The sequence below is a fragment of the Pongo pygmaeus genome, chromosome 12 (genome assembly GCF_028885625.2).
Source record: "Pongo pygmaeus isolate AG05252 chromosome 12, NHGRI_mPonPyg2-v2.0_pri, whole genome shotgun sequence".
NCBI classification, from domain to species: Eukaryota; Metazoa; Chordata; class Mammalia; order Primates; family Hominidae; genus Pongo; species Pongo pygmaeus.
Genome location: NC_072385.2, coordinates 110,061,639 through 110,085,454, shown reverse-complemented (window position 1 = coordinate 110,085,454; position 23,816 = coordinate 110,061,639). Strand labels below are relative to the sequence as shown.

Sequence of the window (23,816 nt, the reverse complement as noted above, 5' to 3'; positions counted from 1 at the left end):
ATGAATATGTCTACTCAGTTATACGATTGAAAAAATTGTCTTTCCATTTTTTTCAAAAAAAAAAACCAATTAGAGATCACATCTTGAACACTAAGCTTCATCTTTTGTGTAACTACCTTAAGAGAGATCTCTATACATTATTTAACACATTATTTAATATACTACATTATTTAATTTCTGTAAATTAATATAGTCAACTTCCTCTTTTAACCTTGGGTAAACACCAAACAATGACATTAACAGCCTCAAAAAAGTCTAGCATCTATAATGAATGTAACTTCATTGATATTTCTGAATCCTAATTTATAAAAATATATTATCAAAGTAGATTATCAGAATAGTTCGGATTAAATAGGCATTAAACTCTTTTATTTAAACTTGGATTTTTCTCATTTTCTTTCCATCATTCACATGAGAAATTCTTTTTTAGTACACAGTCTAACCAATCCAAACTTGTTTCCAAGACCTGCTAACTGAAAACTTGGTATTTCTACAATAAATAATAATTTGACACTTTATTTACTCCTCCACTGAAAATTCTCTGAGGTTTTAGTGAGCCCAACAGTGATCAGTTAGTTACCCTACTTAGGCAAAGATCACCAGAGGCACCTGTTCAACTGACAACAAAAACAAAGTAATCTTTTCCAATAAAAATCCAAGGTCTCCTGAGATAATTCTATTAGAAACCATGTCTTAATCTGACTGCTATAATACTGTAATCATTATAAGTACCTAAAATCAACCTCATTAAATGGATTTAGATGAGAAAGGAGGTACAGAGGAAAAGACAGACACTGCCATATAGGTTGGCCTGTTTCCCTTAGCTCTCCTTACTTTCCCTCTCCGCAAATTATTTTATCATAAGTACTTTCAGACTAAATAATTTTGGGGAAAGGTTAGATTTTTATTAAAAGAAAAGCTAAGTAGAAACCAAGCCAATGTCTTAATCTAGTCTAAAATATGTGCTGAATATCAATGTTAGCAAAGTGCTAGTATAGATAAGAAAATCACTCAAAAAAACACTTATTTTTCCTTTTTTCTACCATGGAAATAACACTACAAATTTTACTAACCTATTTCTTGCTCTTGCCATGCTCTTTGATTTCCTTCTTTCAAAGCGTTCCTCATCAGAAGAAGTTGTGTCACTACTATGAATGGCATGCTTCTTTCTCCTATTTAAAGAGAGTAAAATCCTTAAAACCATTATAATAGCAAACAACTTTTTAAAACACACTGTAATATCTACAATTAGCTCAGAGGAAATTCAATCAGCAAATATTTATTAAGATTTTTTACCCTCATACAGTTTACATGAAGTATAAAGGTAGCAAGTTCTGCAGAGAAAAAGAAAAAAAGAAAAAAAGGCCTGTAATCTCAGCACTTTGGGCAGTTAAGGTGGGCAGATCATGAGGTCAGGAGTTCGAGACCAGCCTGGCCAATATGGTGAAACCCCAGCTCTACTAAAAATATAAAAATTAGCCAGGCACAGGGTGGGCACCTGTAGTCTCAGCTACTCGGGAGGCTGAGGAAGGAGAATTGCTTGAACCTGGGAGGCGGAGGTTGCAGTGAGCTAAGATTGCGCCACTGCACTCCAACCTGGGTGACAAGAGTAAGACTCCTTCTCGAAAAAAAAAAAAAGGAGAATAGAAAGCCTAAAGTTTTTTTAAAAAGAATAATTCAGGAAGGGAGTCAGTAACCAACTTTTTTTTTTTTTTTTTTTTGAGACAGCGTCTCACTCTGTCACCCAGGCTGGAGCGCAGTGGCAAGGTCAGGGCTCACTACAGCCTCAACCTCCAGGGCTCAAGTGATCCTCCTGCCTCAAACCCCCAAGTAACTGGGACTAGAGGCACCCGCCACCACACTGGCTAGTTTTTGTACTTTTTGTAAAGAGGGGGTTTCACCATGTTGCCCAAGGTGGTCTCAAACTCCTGAGCTCAAGTGATCTACCCGCCTTGGCCTCCCAAAGTGCTGGGGTTACAGACATAAGCCACCGCACAGAGCCAGCAACCAATTTAAATTACATCCAAATTTAACGAATATCTGTCACTGTTTGATAAATAACATTAGAATCTCAGAAGAAAAAAAAAAAGTTTGTTTTTTTTTTTTATCTTTCCCAAATAGCTCACAGTCCAGACATTTAAAGAACAAAGGAAAAATAATACACTGGTTTACAGAGGACAAGGGCTTTAACTGTCCACTTAAGATATTTCCATCCTGTTTGAACTTCTTATAAAATACATAAAATATTTTGAAGAAAAAAATAGTTTATAACCAGAACTACTATGGAGAGATTAGGTAATTTGCCAGGCTAAAGTCATCACAAAGGAAAAATAATACTTAATGAATGCCAGATTATTAGTATAACTCATGACATCTCTAAGATACCTAAAAAAACTATAATAAAACCACCACAAAATTGTGTGCTCACAAAGTGTTTAAACTAAGTTCATCATATCCAAATCAAATGCTTCAACCACTTCTTTTAAACTGTATATTCAGTTAGCAGTTCCACTAACCAGTAATTTGCAAAAAAAAAAACCTCAAAAGTCATCCTAAATCCCTTTTTGCCCACCACATAATCACTGCCATTGAGTCCTAGCCACACTCCCTGTAAATATCCCTTATATCATCTTTTTCTCCACTCCTACCTAGGTTTCACTTACCACCTGCCTAGCCATTTAACCACCCTCAGTTCTGCTTTACTAAAAAAAAACATTTGCCATGATCTTACCTCGGATCTTGTTACCGCGTGAACTGCTCTCCACCTCTGCAATTTTAAAATTTAATGGCCTACTTTTTGAACATAACCTCCTAACATACCAACTTTCAACTCATCAAGGCCTACTATACCTGAGCACCCACTGACTCAGAGTCAACTCCCTTCGTGGCTTAATTTTCTGTCAAGCCTCACAGGAAAAGCTATTACTTCAGTTTTTAATCTTTCTACCTGACTCTGTCTCCTTTTTCTTCCATTACACTTGCTAAATTCCAACCCTGTACCAATCCAAGTAATAAAAGTAGAACGCTGAACACACTAATGAAAATCCACACAACCATACAAGCTGGAATCATTGTCAGTAATTTACTTCAAGCACAAATAGCCTTCAAAGATGTCCCAAAATCTGTGCATCAGTACTCCACTCCAATGCCCACATGTCCCATTAGCAACCCAGATTTTCTCAACTTCTCCTTAAGATCCTTAACCCACCTCCTACTCCTTCTCTACTAATCGGAATCTTTTCATTACCTTCTGCATCCATTTCTTGTGAGGGAAGAGGGAATTGTTTTTGGGTTTTTTTTTTTCTTCTTTTTTTTGAGACAGAATCTCACACTGTCGCCCAGGCTAGAGTGCAATGGCGTGATCTCGGCTCACTGCAACCACTGTCTCCCGGGTTCACGCGATTCTCCTGACTCAACTTCCCAAGTAGCTGGGATTACAGGTGCACACCAACACGCCCAGCTAATTTTTGTATTTTTAGTAGAGACAGGGTTTCACTATGTTGGCCAGACTGGTCTCGAACTCCTGACCTCATGACTCGCACATCTCAGCCTCCCAAACTGCTGGGATTACAGGCGTGAGCCACCATGCCCAGCCTGTTTCTGTTTTTATTTATTTATTTTTTTAGATAGAAGGTCTCACTCTGTCAACCCAGACTGGAGTGAAGTGGCATGATCATAGCTAACAGCAGGAAGCCAACAGCTTCCACAGCTTTACACACAGTCTCTTCATCCCCCAGAAACTGCATGCACCTGATGGTGGTCTTCAAGTTCTTGTCGAATTCATAGACAATGGGAATACTAGTCGGCAGGTTCAGCTCCATGACAGTCTCTTCAGAGAGACCCTCCAAATGTTTCACAATGCCCCAGGGGCTGTTGCCATGCACTTCAATCAGTATCCATTTCCCCTCTTTTAACAGGTGAACTATTTCTTCATTCCAAAATGGCAGAGCTCTGGCTTTGAGAGTCCTTCAGACTCTCACAGGAGGGTAGCTGATCCTCTGTGAGGTCTGCATACCTGCGATCCTTACTAATGTTGCTGTAGAAAGGATGGTCAGGCTCCATCGGAAGTGGTGGAACATCATAGGAGAGCCTCCAGATCTTCACCTGGGCCTCACCATGCTTTGCAGCAGTTTCTGCTTTACTGAGACCAGTCAGACCCCCATAGTGCCGCTCACTGAGGCACCAAGTCTTCACTACAGGCAACCACATCTGGTCAATGGCATCTAGCACTGTCCAGAGGGTCCAGATTGCTCTCTTCTGCACTGAGGTGAAGCAGATGTCAAACTCATAGCCAGCCATCTCACAGTGCCTGCCTGCCACTCTTCATCTCCTCATGGCCCACCGGGCTCACATTGGCATTGTACCAGTCACTGAAGCAGTTCTCCAGGTTCCAGGTGCTCTCACTGGGCCAGATCAGCACCAGTTTGTAGGTGGCCATGGCAGCGGGCTGGGGAGGCCCTGCATCAATTTTTGATACTTCGCAACTCTTCAGAAAGATAGTTGCAAAAATTATCTACTTATTCTTTGCAATTTTAATATTTATCCTCTCCTCTACTTCTTTCTCCCCAACAGGAAAGCTCCCAAGTTTATGTGTGTATTGGGCCTATAACATATAGAAATGTAATAAATTTGCCAATAACAGCACAGAAGGAAGTTGGTGGGAGAAAAGTTGTATTGGTCTAAGAAAATGACTTCAGACAGTAAACTGAATGCATAAAAAATAAAGAGAACCAAAAATGGTAAATCAATTTAAAAGTTAATATAACAATACCTATAAACATATACAGTCATCCCTTAGTATCTACAGGGGAATGATTCCAGGACCCTTGCGAATACCAAAATCCAAGTATGCTTAAGTCCCTTACATAAAAATGGTATAGTGTTTGCACATTGCATATGGCCTACACACATCCTCCCATACACTTTTTTTGAAAATTTATCAAAGACAACATAAGAGTTACCTCCTGTATACTTTAAATCATCTCTAAATTAATTATAATACCTAATACAACACATATGCTATATAAATAGTCATCAAGCTGTATTTTTTGTTGTTGTATTGTTGGGGTTTTTTCTCAAATATTTTCGAGGTGTGGTTGGTTGCATTCACAGATGCAGAACCTGTAGCTCAAGAGGACCAACTGTACTTGCTAATGTTTCTTCTCGTAGCTTCAGTAAAAGCCATTAAATCATATAAAGTAATAATTCCAACAATGTATTGTTAGATCTGTAACATTTTTAGGTGTGATACAAATAACAATAATACAACAAAAAGAGTGGTATACATAATTTCCCAGTAAATAACTGAAAAGCCAAAATCCTAGTTGGGGCTGGGCATGGTGGCTCATGCCTGTAATCCCAGCACTTTGGGAGGCTGAGGCAGGCAGATCACTTGAGGTCAGGAGTTCGAGACCAGCCTGGCCAACATGGTGAAACCCAGTATCTACTAAAAATACAAAAATTAGCCAGGCATGGTGGTGTATGCCTGTAATCCGAGCTAGTGGGGAGGCTGAGCCAGGAGAATTGCTTCAACCAAGGAGGCGGAAGTTGCAGTTAGCCGAGATCGCATCACTGCACTCCAGCCTTGGCAACGAGGGAAGGCTCCGTCTCAAAAAAAAAAAAAAAAAGAGCTTAAAAGCCAAAGAGTATACAAAACTAACTCAAACCATATACAAAAATTAAGTAAATCAAAGACCTAAACATAAGAACTAAAACTATAAACTATTAGAGGAAACCATAGGAACAAATCTTCATGACCTCTGAGTTGGCAATGGATTCTTAGATATAACAGTAAAAGCATCAGCACAAAATAAAAAACAAGTAACTTGAACTTCATAAAAATTAAAAGCTTGGCTGGGCACAGTAGCTCATGCCTGTAATCCCAGCACTTTGGGATCACTTGAGCCCAGGAGTTCAAGACCAGCCTGGGCAACGTGGCAAAACCCTATCGCTACAAACAATATAAAAATTAGCTGAAAACAGTGGCGTGTGCCTGTAGTCCCAGCTACTCGGGAGGCTGAGGTGGGAGGATTGTTTGAGTCCAGGAGGCTGAGGCTGCAATGAGCCATGATCATGGCACGCCTGGGTGACAGAGCAAGACCCTGTCTCAAAAAAATAAATAAATAAACTTTTAAAAGTAGAAACCTTCCTTTGTTTCTACTTTCTTCTACATGAAAAAGAAAGGATAATTAGGGCCGGGTGCGGTGGCTCACGACTGTAATCCCAGCACTTTGGGAGGCCAAGGCGGGTGGATTAGGAGGTCAGGAGATCGAGACCATCCCAGCTAACACGGTGAAATCCCGTCTCTACTAAAAATACAAAAAATTAGCCAGGTGTGGTGGCGAATGCCTGTACTCCCAGCTACTCGGAAGGCTGAGGCAGGAGAATGGCGTGAACCCAGGAGGCGGAGCTTGCAGTGACCCAAGATTGCCCCACTGCACTCCAGCCTGGGTGACAGAGCACGATTCCGTCTCAAAAAAAAAAAAAAAAAAAGAAAGGATAATTAGGAGGAAAAAGTATCAAAGATTAACTTGAATGAATGCTTCAAATGAAACCAATATGGGTCATTTAGATTCAACTCTGCTAAGAGACCAAAGAGCTGTGTAGCTTTAGGGAATAAAAAATAAACTTTTAAAAGTAGAAACCGGTCGGGCACCATGACTCACACCTGTAATCCCAACACTTTGAGAGGCCGAGGCAGGGGGGTCATAAGGTCAGGAGTTTGAGACCATCCTGGCCAACATGGTGAAATTCTATCTCTACTAAAAATATGAAAATTAGCTGGGCATGGTGGCGCACACCTGTAATCCCAGCTACTCGGGAGGCTGAGACAGGAGAATTGCTTGAACCCAGGAGAAAAGGTTGCAGTGAGCCGAGACTGCGCCACTGCACTCCAGCCTCCAGCCTGGGGGACAAAGCGAGACTCCGTCTCAAAAAAAAAAGTAAAAACCTTCCTTTGTATCTACATGTAAAAGAAAGAATAATTCGGGGGAAAATATCAAAGATTAACTCGAATCAGTGCTTCAAATGAAAGCAATATGGGTCACTTAGATTCAACTCTGCTAAGAGACCAAAGAGCTGTGTAGCTTTAGTGAATGTAACTGTTAAAACAACAAATATTCCAGGCAAACTGAATCAGGAAGATAATAGTAGCATGTAGGATGACAACGGTTAGTCACTAATTAAAGAAAGAAAGACACAATTAGTCTCTCATTGACAAATGCAAATGTTTCCTTTCAAAAACAAACCTTACCTAATATGGCTTCTTCTTGCTGGAGATCTATGAATATCAAACAGAGTGTTTTCCCTCTTTTTTTGATGAGCTGGTACTAAAAGGGAAGAAAAGGATAATAGAGAAATAACTAATAAATTGATAAATTAACGTATTAAAGGAGTAGAAATGACTTCTGCTCACTTTTTTGTTGTTGTTATTTTTTGAGACAGAGTCTTGCTCTAACGCTAGGCTGGAATGCAGTGGCGCGATCTTGGCTCACTGCAACCTCTCCCTCCTAAGTTCAAGCGATTCTCCTACCTCAGCCTCCCAAGTAGCTGGGACTACATGTGGGTGCCACCACGCCCAGCTAATTTTTGTATTTTTAGTAGAGACAGGATTTCACTATGTAGGCCAGGATGGTCTCGATCTCCTGACCTCATCATCCACCCACCTCAGCCTCCCAAAGTGCTTGGGATTACAGGCATGAGCCACCGCGCGCAGCCCTGTTAACTTTTTTTTCTTTTTTTTTTTGATACAGAGTCTCACTCTGTCACCCAGACTGGAGTGCAGCGACGCGATCTTGGCTCACTGCAACCTCTGCCTCACAGATTCAAGCAATTCTCCTGCCTCAGCCTCCTGAGTAGCTGGGATTACAGGCACCAGCCACCACGCCCAGCTAAATAAAATGTACATGCTGTATGTAAATCAATACTGCTACCATGTACTTTGACTTTCTTTCAGTTGCATGTGTGTGCACAGAAGTATATGTAGTAAAAAAAATCCAGTACATAAAACCTATAAGAGATTTCCTTCTTTTAAATTTGGCAATATTAATTTTTTTAAAAGCAGTGGGGCATTTTTAGTACAGACGAGGTTTCACCATGTTAGCCAGGATGGTCTCGATCTCCTGACCTCGTGGTGGCGGGCACCTGTAGTCCCAGCTACTCGGGAGGCTGAATCAGGAGAATGGCATAAACCCAGGAGGCACAGCTTGCCGTGAGCTGGGATTGCACCACTGCACTCCAGCCTGGGCGACGGAGCGAGACTCCGTTTCAAAAAAGAAAAAAAGCAGTGGGGCAGAATAAGTTACTCAACTACCAGAAAGAAAAAAGTTATTTAGAGTTGCCTACCTATTGGAGGTGCTTGGTATCGATCCACTGTTTTTCTCTGCCTCAAATTATATGGTCTATCATTTTCTTCTCCTTCTGCCTCTTCAACTTCTATATCTCCATCCTCCTCTTGAGATTCTAGTTTCCCACACACAAAAAGAAAAGAAAAAAGCATTATTTTAATTCAAAAGGATTGGTCTACTCTAGAACTGAATATTTACACTTTATCCATTACTCTTTCTGCACAGGTGACATTTAAGTGCCAACATATTACGTAAAGCACACATAATTAAAAATCAACCTAAATGGATGTAAAAGAAAATACTTTCCCTGCCAATGATCAATACAATTATCTGCTAAATAAATTAATATGATCATATTTTATCTCTTGATTTACTTAGGAACTTTGATTCTCTTTGGTCATACAATACAATAATAGAAAACAGACTTAAAATTTTACCCAACTACAGCAAACCTTAATCAATGCTCAATTAACCACTAAATAAGATTAGTATTCAAATACCACTTGATAATTCAAAAAAATATGCTTATAGGTAATTATTAATGTTACAGCAAGAGCAACTTTTGTTGGCAGTGTAATGATTTGTTAGGCCTGCTGACCACAGTTAAGCATGGATTAGTTACATTTTGGTAGCAAAGTGCATGTAGGCATTGAGAGGGAGCATGAAACAGACTTCTAGGGTATTGGTAATAGTTTATTTCTTGACATGAGTGATCAATTCTTTTTTTTTTTTTTTTTTTTGAGACAGAGTCTCTGTCTCCAGGCTGGAGTACAATGGCGTGATCTGGGCTCACTGCAACCTCTGCCTCCCGGGTTCAAGCAATTCTCCTGCCTCAGCCTCCCGCGTAGCTGGGACTACAGGCACATGCCACCACACCCAGCTCATTTTTTGTATTTTTAGTAGAGACGGGGTTTCACCATATTGGCCAAGATGGTTTTGAACTCCAGACCTGGTGATCAACCCGCCTTGGCCTCCCAAAATGCTGGGATTACAGGCGTGAGCCACCGCGCCCAGCTATAATTCATTTTCTAAGCTGTATACACTTAAAAAATAAATTATAATGTACATAAATCCTAAAAGATTTTTTTTTTTGAGATGGAGTTTTGCTCTTGTTGCCCAGGCTGGAGTGCAATGGCGCAATCTCAGCTCACTGCAACCTCTGCCTCCCAGGTTCAGGCGATTCGCCTGCCTCAGCCTCCCGAGTAGCTGGGACTACAAGCATGTATCACCATGCTTGGCCAATTTTGTATTTTCAGTAGAGACGGGGTTTCACCACATTGACCAAGCTGGTCTTGAACTCCTGACTTCAGGCAATCTGCCCGCCTCGGCCTCCCAAAGTGCTGGGATTACAGGCGTGAGCCAAAATATTATTTTTTAAAAATGATTTGGCAATAGCTACGATATAACATCTAAGTACAGCTAAAATAAGAGTCTAGCTGGATGCAGAGGCACCTGCTTCTAGTCCCAGATACTTAGGAGGGCTAAGGAGGGAGGATGACTTGAGCCCAGAAGTTTGAGTTCAGCCTGGGGCAACATAACAAGATTCCATCTCTATTTTTTTTTATTTTTATTTTCTTTGAAACAGAATCTCGCTCTGTCACCCAGGCTGGAGTGCATGATCTTGGCTCACTGAAACCTCTGCCTCTCGGGTTCAGGCGATTCTCATATCTCAGCCTCCCGAGTAGCTGCGATTACAGGCGTGCACCACAATGCCCAACTAATTTTTGTACCGTTGGTAGCGACAGAGTTTCACTATGTTGGCCAGGCTGGTCTCAAACTCCTGATCTCAAGTGATCCACCCACCTCAGCCTCCGAAAGTGCTGGGATTATAGGGGTGAGCCACCACACCTGGCCTCTATTTAAAAAAAAAAAAAAAAAGGCCGGGCGCGGTGGCTCATGCCTGTAATCCCAGCACTTTGGGAGGCCAAGGCAAGCGGATCATGAGGTCAGGAGATCGAGACCATGCTGGCTAACACAGTGAAACCCCACCTCTACAAAAAAATACAAAAAAAATTAGCCAGGCATGGTGGCAGGCGCCTGTAGTCCCAGCTACTCGGGAGGCTGAGGCAGGAGAATGGCGTGAACCCGGGAGGCGGAGCTTGCAGTGAGCCGAGACTGTGCCACTGCACTCCAGCCTGGGCAACAGAGTGAGACTCCATCTCAACAACAACAACAACAACAACAAAATCTGATGAAAATTAGTAAGCATATGAACCCCCAAATGCAATATGTAACTTTTTAACCACAAGAACTGTCAATATAACACAATCATATTGAAGTATAGAAAAAAATATAAAGCTGGCAGTGATACTTAGGGGAGTAGGAGACTAAAACTGCAAAGGGCTGGACATGGTGGCTTACGCCTATAAACCCAGCACTTTGGGAGGCTGAGGCAGGAAGACTATTTGAGCTCAGGAGATCAAGACCAGCCTGGGCAACAAACATATTGAGACCCCATCTCCATAAAAATTACAAAAGATTTAGCCGAGCATGATGGCATGTGCTTATGGTCCCAGCTACTCAGGAGGCTGACGTGGGAGGATCGCTTGAGCCTGGGAGGTCAAGGCTGCAGTGAACTGTGATTGTGACAATGTGCTCCAGCCTGGGTGACAGAGTGAGAAACTGTCTCAAAAAAAAAAACAAAAACCTGCCAAGGACTTTATATTTTACTCATGACATCAGAAAGCATTATTTGAAAAATTTTTATTGTTAGGTTGTAGAGAAAAATCAACAAATACAGTATTTATCTAAATAATACTATAAAATACTTGTACCTAAATAAGTTATCTAAATATCCAAAACATCACTTTTTGAAAAATGTCTGTACAGTAACACAGTATTACAGGCAAAACTTCTAAATATGGCATATCTACTTTGGAAACTCTACAAAGATGTTCAGTTAATGAAAAGGCAAGAATCGCATTATAAATCTGTCTCACCTATACTGATTTTCTCCAAAGGAAGCAATTTAGAGGTTCTAGCTGTAACAACAATAATATTTGCTCAATAAAGTACCTTCATTAGAAATATCACCCTTCAAAACTGACTAATAAAATATTAACTACAAAATTTTTAAAAAAAACAGTCTTCTCAATCTAAAGTACACAAATAATGGGAACTAGTAAGATTCCCCTATAAAGTACTACTAATCTGCATTTACTATCTTCTGAATCTTCTGAAAATCCATTCCAATAAAGATTAATGCCAGGCCGGGCGCAGTGGCTCACGCCTGTAATGCTAGCACTTTGGGAGGCCAAGGCGGGCGGATCACCTGAGGTCAGGAGTTCAACACAAGCCTGGCCAACAAGGCAAAACCTCTCTCTACTAAAAATACAAAAATTAGCCAGACATGGTGGTGCACACCTGTAATACCAGGTACTCAAAAGGCTGAGGCAGGAGAATCACTTGAACCCGGGAGGTGGAGGTTGCAGTGAGCCGAGATTGCGCCACCGTACTCCAGCCTGGGCAACAAGAACAAGACTCTGACTCAAAAAAAAAAAGACTAATGCCTACAGAATTAAATCCTATAGGTGTGCTGTTCATCAATTTATAATTCACGGGGCCAATGTGCTGCTGTCATGTTCCCAACTCTGGCCCTACAAGGTCAATCTGGGTTCTTCAGTTCAGAACCCACAAATGCCTCAGAAAAGAACAGTATAGTCCCTTTCCACTGGTATTAGAAGTCTCTCTCTAAACTTTACTCTTTATTCCTCAGACCATACCTAAATTTGAGATCCACATAATCAGAGATTTAGAGGCCATGGATAGCAAAGTAACCATCCAGTTAGAAGGTGCCTAAGTACAAAAAAGGCCTCATCTAAGAAGCAAATGAGCCCAAAGCAAATCCCATACCAGATCACTGAAGGACTACCAATGGCTACCAATAAAATACATTACATAATGTATAATGTGCACTTAAAAGTATTTTTCCAAATGAAGGAAATGAAACTCAGATTGCCAACTGAATTTAAATTATTTCAAATTATACAATATAGACCTCAAAATCCAAAAACCAACTACTCAGCAATATTCTATATATATTACTTGTATATTTTATTTTTCTTCCCTCCCACCTGAACTTTCTAGAATTCCAAAAAGTGCTTTACAAACCTTCTTCTTCACCCTCAGTAGAAACTTCATGATGATTTTGTATCCCGTAACTATTTCTTCTTAGTGACTTTCTTCGCCTTTTCACTCTTGAATACATATCCATGTTTTCCTTTTAAAGAAAGAAATCTGTCAAATAGCAACATGACATTTATTCTCCACTACAAAAAAACAACCCAATGGGACATACCTGCTCAACAAAATTTATTGAGCACCTATTTGCATGCCATAGATTCGTCAAAATGGAGCTTCCTAAATTCAATAAATGTAAGAAATAAAAGGGAAAAAACTTATAATAAACTTATAAAAATGTAAAACACATAATGCCAGCAACATACTTTCTCCCTCAAGCAAATTACAGCCTAGTAGGAGGGAAATAAGACAATCACAGGTAATTATAAAAGAAAGTAAAATAAGTTAAATGTCATAAAGAGAGGTACAAAGTACTCCAGAATTCAAAGAGAAGACCCTCCTTTTGTTATGGGGTAAAGGGAAGAGAGGCAGTATCTGAAATGAACCTTGAAACAAGAGTAGAACTGCATCAGTCACTAACTAGAAATATTAACGAGAGTAAAAGTTATAGGAACAAGAATGATTTGTTTACACTTAGGCAATGGTGTGTGAGAAAACAAAGTTGCAGCCAGATCACCAACATCAAGGTGTTTTTAATCTTCAGTGCACAACAAAAAACCATTAATGGTTCAAATCAGAAGAATAACAGAATCACAGTTGCACTTTAAGGTGACTCATCCAGCAAAATGAAGAGGGTCTTCTTGGGAAGGTTGTAGCAAGAGGAGAATGAAGAAAAGAAACAAGCAACCAATAAAATCCCAAACTAAGTTGGAAATGAAGACGAAGGAACACTCATGCTAATTCAGAAACATCCAACTGTTGCATTCTCCCTTAAATTCCTCAATTAAAATAAAAAATATTTACAAAGATTGCTACAGCTAATATACTCACAAATTCTGTATCTGTCCACATTCGAAGTCGTTCTACTTCTCCTGATCGACGATTCCGTCGGATGTTAATGTTGTCCATTTCCTGTAATACAGCTTCAGCAGTGCTACAATCATATAATAAAATCAGGATTTAGACAATGGTGGCACCATATACATAAAAGAGCTCTTTGTGAAAGTGTAATCAAATCATCTCTGATGTGTAACTACACACAACTTTTTTTCCTTTTTTGTTTTTTTTAGATAGAGTGTCCCTCTGTCACCCAGGCTGGAGTGCAGTGGCCTGTTCATGGCTCACTGCAGCCTCAACCTCCTGGGCTCAAGTGACCCTCCCACCTCAGCCTCCCAAGTATCTGAGACTACAGGCATGCACTACCATGCCCAGCTAATTTTTATATTTTTTTGTGGAGATGGGGTTTCACCATGTTGCCCAGGCTGTTCTTGAACTCCTGGGCTCAAGCGATTCATTCATCTCAGCCTCCCAAAGTGCTGCCATTACAGTGGTGCGCCCCACCACATCCCAATTAAATACCTCTTTCGTAACCAGCATTCATCATCAGAATACAGTGCCCGATAAGAAAAGCAAAACCAGGACATCTTCTACTTTAATATACACATTAAAATAAAACTTTTTAAATATAAGGCTTTTGTTAATAAGGTCCCAATAAAAAATCTATAATGCCTCTATGAATAATTATCAGATATATGACACTGAAAAAATATGAATTCAATCTTTTTATTGAAGATGGTATTAAGAATAACTTGTACAAAATAATTGTATAAAATTATTTTATCTTTATTTGTATAAAAATAAGTAATTGTATAAAATAAAACAATTTGTAAAAAGTTTAAAGCCAATATAAGGTTTACTGGAAAGACTCTTAGAAATTCAAGTAGAACACTGACATTCAGGAAATACATGCTAGGCCGGGCGTGGTGGCTCATGCCTGTAATCCCAGCACTTTGGGAGGCAGAGGCAGGCAGATCACGAGGTCAAGAGACAGAGACCATCCTGGCTAACACAGTGAAACCCCGTCTCTACTAAAAATACAAAAAATTAGCCGGGTGTGGTGGCGGACACCTGTAGTCCCAGCTACTTGGGAGGCTGAGGCATGAGAATGGTGTGAACCAAGGAGGCAGAGCTTGCAGTGAGCCGAGATCGCGCCACTGCACTCCAGCTTGGGTGACAGAGCGAGACTCCATCTCAAAAAAAAAAAAAGGAAAAAGAAATAAATACATGCTAACATTTTAGCAATTTTTTTTAAGAGATGGGGTGCTGGGCACGGTGGCTCATGCCTGTAATCCCAGCACTTTGGGAGGCCAAGGCAGGCAGATCACAAGGTCAGGAGATCAAGACCATCCCAGCTAACATGGTGAAACCCCGTCTTTACTAAAAATACAAAAAATTAGTCGGGCGTGGTGGCACATGCCTATAGTCCCAGCTGCTCGGGAGGCTGAGGCAGGAGAACCATTTGAACCTGGGAGGCAGAGGTTGCAGTGAGCCGAGATTGCGTCACTGCACTCCAGCCTGGGCGAGGGATTGAGGTCTCACTATGTTGCCGTGACTGGTCTTGAACTCCCAGGCTCAGGATCTTCCCACTTCAGCCTCCTGAGCAGCTATGACTATAGTCTCCAGCCACCACACTTGGCTATCTTAGCGATTTTTATTTTATATTTCAAAAAAATACTTAGATAACATTTACTATGCATCTAGATACTGAACAATACTTAAGTTTTAATAATAACTTAAGCCCAAATTTGATGTTATCACTGTAGAATATAATTTCCTCTCTTGTCAAATAGGGATTGTACTGACCACCCTCTCCAGGCTATTGTAAAGATTAAGTAGGATGACATATTATCTGAGAAGAGTAAAGTTTTACAGATGCAGAAGTTGAACGGATAGTCAGCTCACTGACTAGCTAAGAGACTCAATCCCACATACTCAGTCTCAAAACATCTTCAATTCAAAATGTTGAATTGACCCACCACACCCAGCTTCAAGTTAAGTTTTTAAAGAACTGTATTGATTACTAAGTCATTGCTTATGTTATTTTTTTAAAACGTAACTGTCTTAAAAACCAAATAATTAAATGAAACTGCTTAATACTTGGCATTCATACCTATTTACTAGTTGATCAAATAACAAACTCTGGTTCACACTTTCAAATCTGTTTTTCCTGGAACGACAACTTTTTCTGACTTCCATGTCACCATTTATACAAGAAAGGTCCCCATCTCCCTTCTTTTCCCCTCGAAGGGGATGGCTTCGAAGGGCTACAGGAAGAGAGATATTTACATTTCAAAGCACAGAATACAGAAAGACAGAAAAGAAAAAAAAAATCAAAAAATTACTTTTAAAAGACTACAAAAAGTTTAATATAACCTTTAAATGGCTTTAATATTCAATAATCTAAAATTTCTATAAATTTTACAATCTGTCATAAATAATTTAAATTTCAGGTATGCTGATTTCTCAAAGTTTAACAATTACATATTTTTTTTACTATGACTGAAATTCAGCCATTTCCAACTGTATGCTCAGCACACTATTAAATCACTCTATTTTTCCCCACTTTACTGCTTTCTCTAACATTGTAAGAATTTTAATACTAACCAGTTTTATAATAGAATACTCACATAAGCTACTATGTCCGTTTGGTAATGTAGCACCAGGCTGAGAAGTTAACCTAGAACACAATAATATTTAATATGTAAACACATCAACATTTGTTTATATAAGCAAGAAATGCAATACTGCTGGAATTATTTTAATCTTTAAAATATTATTTTAATCTTTAAAACTTTTTTTAAAAGTAAAGATAACTTTTTTTACTGTAAGATTGGTAATATGTCAATTAATAAAATATACTAGCTAGTTAAAAGCCATTTCATTACTTCAAGAAAAGCTTTAATAACAGATTATACACTAAGTTTACTCTGCCATCAACTCTACAAATCAAAACCCAAAAAAAAGGCTTAAGCTTAATATGTACCATAAAATTAACTGAGACCATGAGTAGCAGGGGTCACAGGCATTACCTATTGGTTTTGTTTGATGAAATAAAATTCAAACAATGATAAATTTATTAACATAATAAACAGTAAGAAAAAAGTGCTTGAATACCAATATCATTTAATAATTTCTTCAAAGTATTTTATTACACATTTAATCTGACAAATGAAACAGCTGATTTATCGAAAGCCATTTTACAATTCTCCCTTTTGGGTGGAAGAAGAGAAATGTAAATCACTGGAAAGTTACTAAAAAGGCCATCAAAACATGAGGACTAGGAAAAAGTCACCGTACTTCTTAGTCTAGTCAGAAAGTTCAAACGTAAAAACTAAATTGCTGCATAATAAAAGAGTTGTCAATGCAGACTAAGATATTTTTGAAATATCCAACAATTATTAGTTTCGAAGATTAAAAAACTAGGGAAAGGACATCCAGAAAATCACAAATATGTATGACTGCCTTCCTTTTTTCTTTCCCCCAAGACAGAGTCTTGCTCTGTTGCCCAGGCTGGAGTACAGTGGCGCGATCTCGGCTTACTGCTACCTCCATCTCCCAGGCTCAAGCGATTCTCCTGCCTCAGCCTCCCAAGTAGCTGGAATTACAGGCACGTGCCACCATGCCCGGCTAATTTTTATATTCTTAGTACAGATGGGGTTTCACCATGTTGGTCAGACTGGTCTCAAACCCCTGACCTCAGGTGATCTGCCCACCTCGGCCTCCCAAAGTGCTGGGATTACAGGCGTGAGCCACCGCGCCCAGCCCCTATGACTGCCTTCTATCTATGTGGTTTGCTCAAATTTTTAATTAAAATAATCTAACATTTTTGGTTACTCCAGTACTCTTCATGTTAAATTATAAATATATTGTACATCACAATACCCCTGGCCCAGCAAAGGTCACAGTTAAGATGACTAAAGGGTATAAATAAAAACTCAAGCCAGGCGCAATGGCTCACGCCTATAATCCCAGCATTTTGAGAGGCCGAGGCAGGTGGATCACCTGAGGTCAGGAGTTTGAGACCAGACTGGCCAACATGGTGAAACCCCGTCTCTACCAAAAATACAAAAATTAGCTGGGCGTGGTGGTGGGCACCTGCAATCCCAGCTACTCGGGAGGCTGAGGCAGGAGAATTGCTTGAACCCAGGAGGCAGAAATTGTAGTGAGTGGAGATCACACCACTGCACTCCAGCCTGGGTGACAGAGCAAGGCTCCATCTAAAAAACAAAAAACAGGCCGGGCGTGGTGGTTCACGCCTATAATCCCAACACTTTGGGAGGCCGAGGCGGGCAGATCACGAGGTCAGGAGATCGAGACCATCCTGGCTAACACGGTGAAACCCCATCTCTACTAAAAATACGAAAAATCAGCCAGGTGTGATGGCAGGCACCTGTAGTCCCAGCTACTCGGGAGGCTGAGGCAGGAAAATGGCATGAACCTGGGAGGTGGAGCTTACAGTGAGCCGAGATCGTGCCACTGCACTCCAGCCTGGGCGACAGAGCGAGACTCCGTCTAAAAACAAAAAATAAATAAATAAATAACAAAAAACCAAAAACAAAAACCCTCAAACTACTATGCATCTTCAGATTGTCAAAAAACAATAACAACAAAAATCCAGCCCCCCCCCTTTCCTCTAGAAAAAAAAAAAAAATACCTCTTCCTAATATACTATCTTGGAGAAAATTTCATTTTTAGCACCACTGTATACAATGCACATGATTTTCCAGATATATGAGTGTGACTATAAAGTAATTAAATGGATGTAATACAGGTATTCTTACAATGTTGTCATTACACAATGCATTCCTGGAATCCTTGAGAATCACTCTCAAAATTCACTTAAAACCACACAGAAAAACCAACTTTATTACTTCATAAATATACTTTGTCTTTAGACCCAACAAAGCATTAACTCAGCTTGATCAGTTTATTCACAAGTCTTGGCACCAAATGAATTCTGACTATACACAAAGCCAAATGGTTGGAATTTCACATCACTTGAATTGTTCAAAAGAATAAGATGCAGACCCTAAAGTCATTCCACAAAAGAAACCTAAAACTTTTCGGAACAATGGTAACATCTTTGGGGAAAAAAGCACAATAAGCTTTTTGTCTGCTCTAAAGAAGACAATGCTTACTTGGCTTTTATTACTAATGAAAGATCTGTTTTAAGAAAAAATTTTTAAAAACTTGTTCTTCAATTGATCCAATGACCTTATAGTCATAGATTATTGTCATCATCATCTTTATAAAAGGGAGAGTGAAAAAGGAGACACGACATGAAATACATGAGTATATTAAAAGATTTAATATACTGAGTTTTTTTTTTTTTTTAGATAGAGTCTTGCTCAGCCATCCAGGCTGGAGTGCAGTGGTGCGATCTTGACTCACTGCAACCACCATCTCCCGGGTTCAAGTGATTCTCTCATCTCAGCCTCCCGAGTAGCTGGGATTACAGGCACCCGCCATCATGCCCAGCTAATTTTTGTATTTTAGTAGAGACAGGGTTTCACCATGTTGGCCAGGCTGATCTTGAACTCCTGACCTCAGGTGATCCGCCCGCCTTGGCCTCCCAAATTGCTAAGATTACAGGCGTAAGCCACCGCGCCCAGCCTATACTGAGATTTTGTAAGCGTTAGCCTGCTTAAACGTGTGTGCCTAAAAGTTTCTGTATTATATCAATGTTCCCAAAAGTTGGTCACTTAAATTGAGTGGGTAGCTATTTTTTGAAAAGAAGGAAGGTGGGTTGGAGATTTTTTCCCTGTATCACTGTTTCCTGAATTTTTATTATTTATTATTTTTTGAGGGGACAGAGCCTCACTCTGTCGCCCACAGTGGAGTGCAGTGGCTCTATCTTGGCTCACTGCAACCTCCGCCTCCTGGATTCAAGCAATTCTCATGCCTCAGCCTCCCAAGTAGTACAGGTGTGCACCACCACACCTAGCTAATTTTTGTATTTTTAGTGTAGACAGGGTTTCACTATGTTGGCCAGGCTGGTCTCGAACTCCTGACCTCAGATGATACCCTCCCCCGCCGGCCCCGACCCCCACCTCAGACTCCCAAAGTGCTGGGATTACAGGCGTGAGCCGCTGCACCTAACCGTGTTTCCTGAATTTTTAAATGGAACCAGTTTCACTTTGCATCAGGTGATTATTACATTAGAATTTTCTACAGCTTTAATTATCTGGGGCACGCGCTATTGCAATATCAGACTTAAAAATCATACTTATTCTCCCTTTCCCATATAAACTCAAGGCATTTAATGATTTATGAGGGTTATAAACCTCAATTCAAAAAAGCCCAAGTTCTGACAGACCTCACTTAACCACTACCACTCCTCAATTCTAATATGGCTCAGCAGTCCACATAGGTGGTTATACTTCTGCCTCACTTCACTACTTCCTCATTACCTAACCACAAAAGGAAACTTTCAAGCATGCTACATTTGAGTATACAATAAATCTTTTTTTCTTTTTCTTGAGACGGAGTCTCGCTCTGTGGCCCAGGCTGGAGGGCAGTGGCGCAATCTCGGCTCATTGCAAGCCCCGCCTCCGTGGTTCACGCTGTTCTCCTGCCTCAGCCTCCCGAGTAGCTGGGACTACAGGCGCCCGCCACCACGCCCGGCTAATTTTTTGTATTTTTTAGTAGAGACGGGGTTTCACTGTGTTAGCCAGGATGGTCTCTATCTCCTGACCTCGTATTCCACCCGCCTCGGCCTCCCAAAGTGCTAGGATTACAGGCGTGACCCACTGCGCCCGGTTTTTTCTTTTCTTTTTTTTTTTTTAAGACAGAGTCTCACTCTGTCATCCAGACTAGAGTACAGTGGTACGATCTCAGCTAACTGCAACCTCTGTCTCCTGGGTTCAAGCAATTCTCGTGCCTCAGCCTCCCAACTAGCTGGGTACAGGCACGCGCCGCCAATGCTTAGCTAATTTTTGTATTTTTAGTAGAGATGGGATTTCACCATGTTGGCCAGACTGGTCTCCAACTCCTGGCCTCAAGTGATCCACCACCCTTGGCCTCCCAAAGTGCTGGAATTACAGGCGTGAGCCACCATGCCCAGCCAAGTGTACAGTAAGTCTTATGAAAATTTCAATTTGTCTGTATCTTAGAGTATGCGTATTATTCTAGATATATACCAGGTTAAATAAATGACTAGTAGCTAAATAAATATCCGCTGACCAAAAAAGTCAATAAAATAGCATCTGTACTCACAGTATTTGTAAGCTACAACATCTGTCTATATTAGTATGTATATTTGGAAATTTCTATATACAATATAAAAACTATATATTAAAAAATATTTTTGACCAAAAACATGCTATTTTACTAAAAGTATCAATCATTAAAATTCTGTTGATACACTTGGGCCTTTAAACCCAGGTTTCACCCCAAAAGAAAACTCATAATCTATCTCAAATCACTTATGAAGATTCAGAAGTTCTAGGTCCACTTTTTATCTCTATCTTCATCCAATTACCTAACTCTAAAATGGAAATTTATTTTGCCAATTAACAGTAATTTCTTTAACGACCTTAGTGGTCTTTGCAAAGTTCTTTAGAATTCATTATTTTTCATAGCTAATACTAATTCTTATCTGTATTCAATTTTCCTCCATATGAATTATTATTTCTAACAAATTATTTTTTGTGAAAGGACTTCAATATTGAAGTTTACCTTAGATGCTCATAAGAGTTTAGATTACCAAAATAAAGGAAACAAGATTCTCAGGTTCATGACATAAAAACAAATACAAGCCTTCAAGTAATTCTTAATTTTTTGTACTTATATTATCTCAAAATCTAAAATATTTTTAACTACAAGTTTTCCTTAAAATTAAATTCTATTGAATCTACTAGGTCAAATTGCATTTTATTTTCAGGTCATCTGAAACATCAAAAGATTTTAAACTGTTAAAAGTTTAACAGTTACTCAGACTCCTAGATGAATAAACTAAAAAAAAAAAAAAAGTTGTTTTTTTTTTTTTTAAACGAAGATAGGTCTCACTCTGCCACCCAGGGTGGAGCACGATGGCGTGATCACAGCTCACTGTAGCCTCAAACTGCTGGGCTCATGGCATCCTCCAGCCTTGGCCTTTCAAGTAGATGGGACTACAAGCACGTGCCTGAAGCTAATTTTTTAATATTTCATAGAGATGAGGTCTCACTATGTTGCCCAGGCTGTTCTTGAACTCCTGGGCTCAAGCAATCCTCCCGCCTTGGCCTCCCAAAGTTCTGGGATTACAGGCATAAGCTACCATGCCTGGCCTCAAAAATCTCTTTAAATTGTGTAAGCTACTAAACATTGTCCTTTTGCCAAAACAGAAACAGTAAATGTATTAGTATTCATTATTTAAGTTTTTTACTCAAAATGCATTTAGTATTTTTTTAAAGAAATATCTCACTCTACGGTACCTAAATGATTCCTAAATGGAAGCATATCTTTCACATGCTCTCCCAAAATTTTTGAGGCCTTTTTATATGAAAGACTTCTATATGAAATATCGGCCAGGCATGGTGGCTCGTGCCTGTAATCCCAGCACTTTGGGAGGTCAAGGTGGGTGGATCACCTGAGGTCCAGAGTTCAAGACCAGCCTGACCAACATAGAGAAACCCTGTCTCTACTAAAAATACAAAATTAGCTGGGTGTGGTGGCGCATGCCTGTAATCCCAAGTACTCGGGAGGCTGAGGCAGGAGAATCACTTGAACCTAGGAGACAGAGGTTGCAGTGAGCGAAGATAGCGCCATTGCACTCCAGCAAAACTCCATCTCAAAAAAAAAAAAAAAGAAAGAAAAGAAATATCAAGATCAATTTACATAAAGGCCTGCTGGCTGGATAAAATAAGATAAATCTAGTATATTACTTGCACTTGAATAAACTGTTAAAATCATCTTAAAAGTCCAATTTTAACACTAAAAGAACATTGTTAGGAATATTTATCTAGAAGATATTTGATTCATTTAATAAATGCAGGATAGAGATTATAACAGGTAGATCAAGTCTAAAAGTTAATGTAATTACATGGCAGTACTAAAGTAACATCATCATAATGATCCAGACCTGTTTCATCTCACAGATGTATGGGTGTGGGAAAGAAAAATAAAAATCAACAGACTATGATTCATGTATTTTTCTACTTAGCCCCATATAATGCAAATTACAAAAACATAAAATAAACTGGTACATCTTATGGAGTATATTTTAGTAAGTACAGAGACCCCTTAGGGACTAATAAATGTACACAGCCTGTCAAAGTCTATATAACCCCAAAGATTTTTTTCACTAGAGAATAAAAGTATCCAGAATTTACCTAAACATATAAAATCAAAATATTTTTAAATATTTGAAGAATAAAAACAAAGGACTTCCCTTTTACTTCTGTTCAGTCACACATCATCAGCACTTCTACTTTAAAGAGTTTAAAGAACCCTTTAGTTCCCAGACCATGTAAAAAAAAATTGTTTTTAATTAGAAAAAAATAAAAATAAAGACTTGCATAAAACAGAAGTTAAAGATTCTGATTTCAATGTTTAAATCTTTTCTATGTGTGTGCCTAACCATTACTACCATTTGGGAGTAAATTAAACTTAATTTTAGTCAGTTTCAGAGTAAATGTCGGTAATTTACTATGAAACTGACTAAAATTAAGTTTTCCTGATACATACTGAACGAGACACAAAGCAAATTTAAGTTAAAAACAGGATAATAGATGAAAAGATGTCTTTTAAAATTAATCTAAATGTCATTATATCTTAGTATATCAATTCAAGTGAAATAGTCAATAATCTTAAAAAAGGGAGATTTTATTTTCAAATAAAAATATAACTCTGACCATATGTTTTATTTAAATTTTCAGGACTATAAATACATATGCATACTCAAGAGTCATCAAAATCCTTATTGTTTTACTTATGGTAATTTCTGTTACATACCATGTATCTTTATAAAACAAATATATTTTAGAGTATATTGGGAGAAAATAAAATTACATACAAAAATTATAAAATAAGTTGAATACAATTTACTTATAAGTATTTACAAGATACTTATTTTATAGGCTAAGAAAATTAGCATTAATATCAGTCCTGAATCACATTCAGTAATTTAAGAAAAAACAATCAATGAGTTCTCCTTTCTCACCTGGCCTGTCCAGTTGATAAGTTCCATTCCTCTCGCTGACCAGTACTTCGTGATTTTGATTTGTCTTTGCAAACAGAATCAGGTTGTTTCAAAGTGCGTTTGGCTGGAGGAGATACGTGGCTATCACTTAAACTACCATCAACTTCAACTTTCTGAAAGACAATGTTAAAAATGTATTTATTATTCCTATTAAGATAAATAGAATTGTTAACACTAGGGGCCAGGCAGTGGCTCACTCCTGTAATCCCAGC

The 23,816-nt window shown here is 39.1% G+C and overlaps 1 protein-coding gene and 1 pseudogene across 2 annotated transcripts in view; both read right to left on the bottom strand.

Annotated features, from left to right (window-relative positions):
- The window catches only part of ATAD2B (ATPase family AAA domain containing 2B), a 174,967-nt gene that overhangs the window by 118,765 nt on the left and 32,386 nt on the right, over positions 1-23,816 (bottom strand). For both annotated transcript variants that reach the window (XM_054476527.2, XM_054476528.2), the window contains exons 2-9: positions 23,566-23,717; positions 16,052-16,101; positions 15,535-15,688; positions 13,416-13,518; positions 12,456-12,564; positions 8,344-8,460; positions 7,253-7,328; positions 1,074-1,172 (exon numbers count right to left, since the gene is read on the bottom strand). In XM_054476527.2, coding sequence (XP_054332502.1) covers positions 1,074-1,172; positions 7,253-7,328; positions 8,344-8,460; positions 12,456-12,564; positions 13,416-13,518; positions 15,535-15,688; positions 16,052-16,101; positions 23,566-23,717 — 860 coding nt within the window. The remainder of the gene's footprint in view (positions 1-1,073; positions 1,173-7,252; positions 7,329-8,343; positions 8,461-12,455; positions 12,565-13,415; positions 13,519-15,534; positions 15,689-16,051; positions 16,102-23,565; positions 23,718-23,816) is intronic.
- Positions 2,422-4,750, bottom strand: LOC129030749 (phosphoglycerate mutase 1-like; annotated as a pseudogene).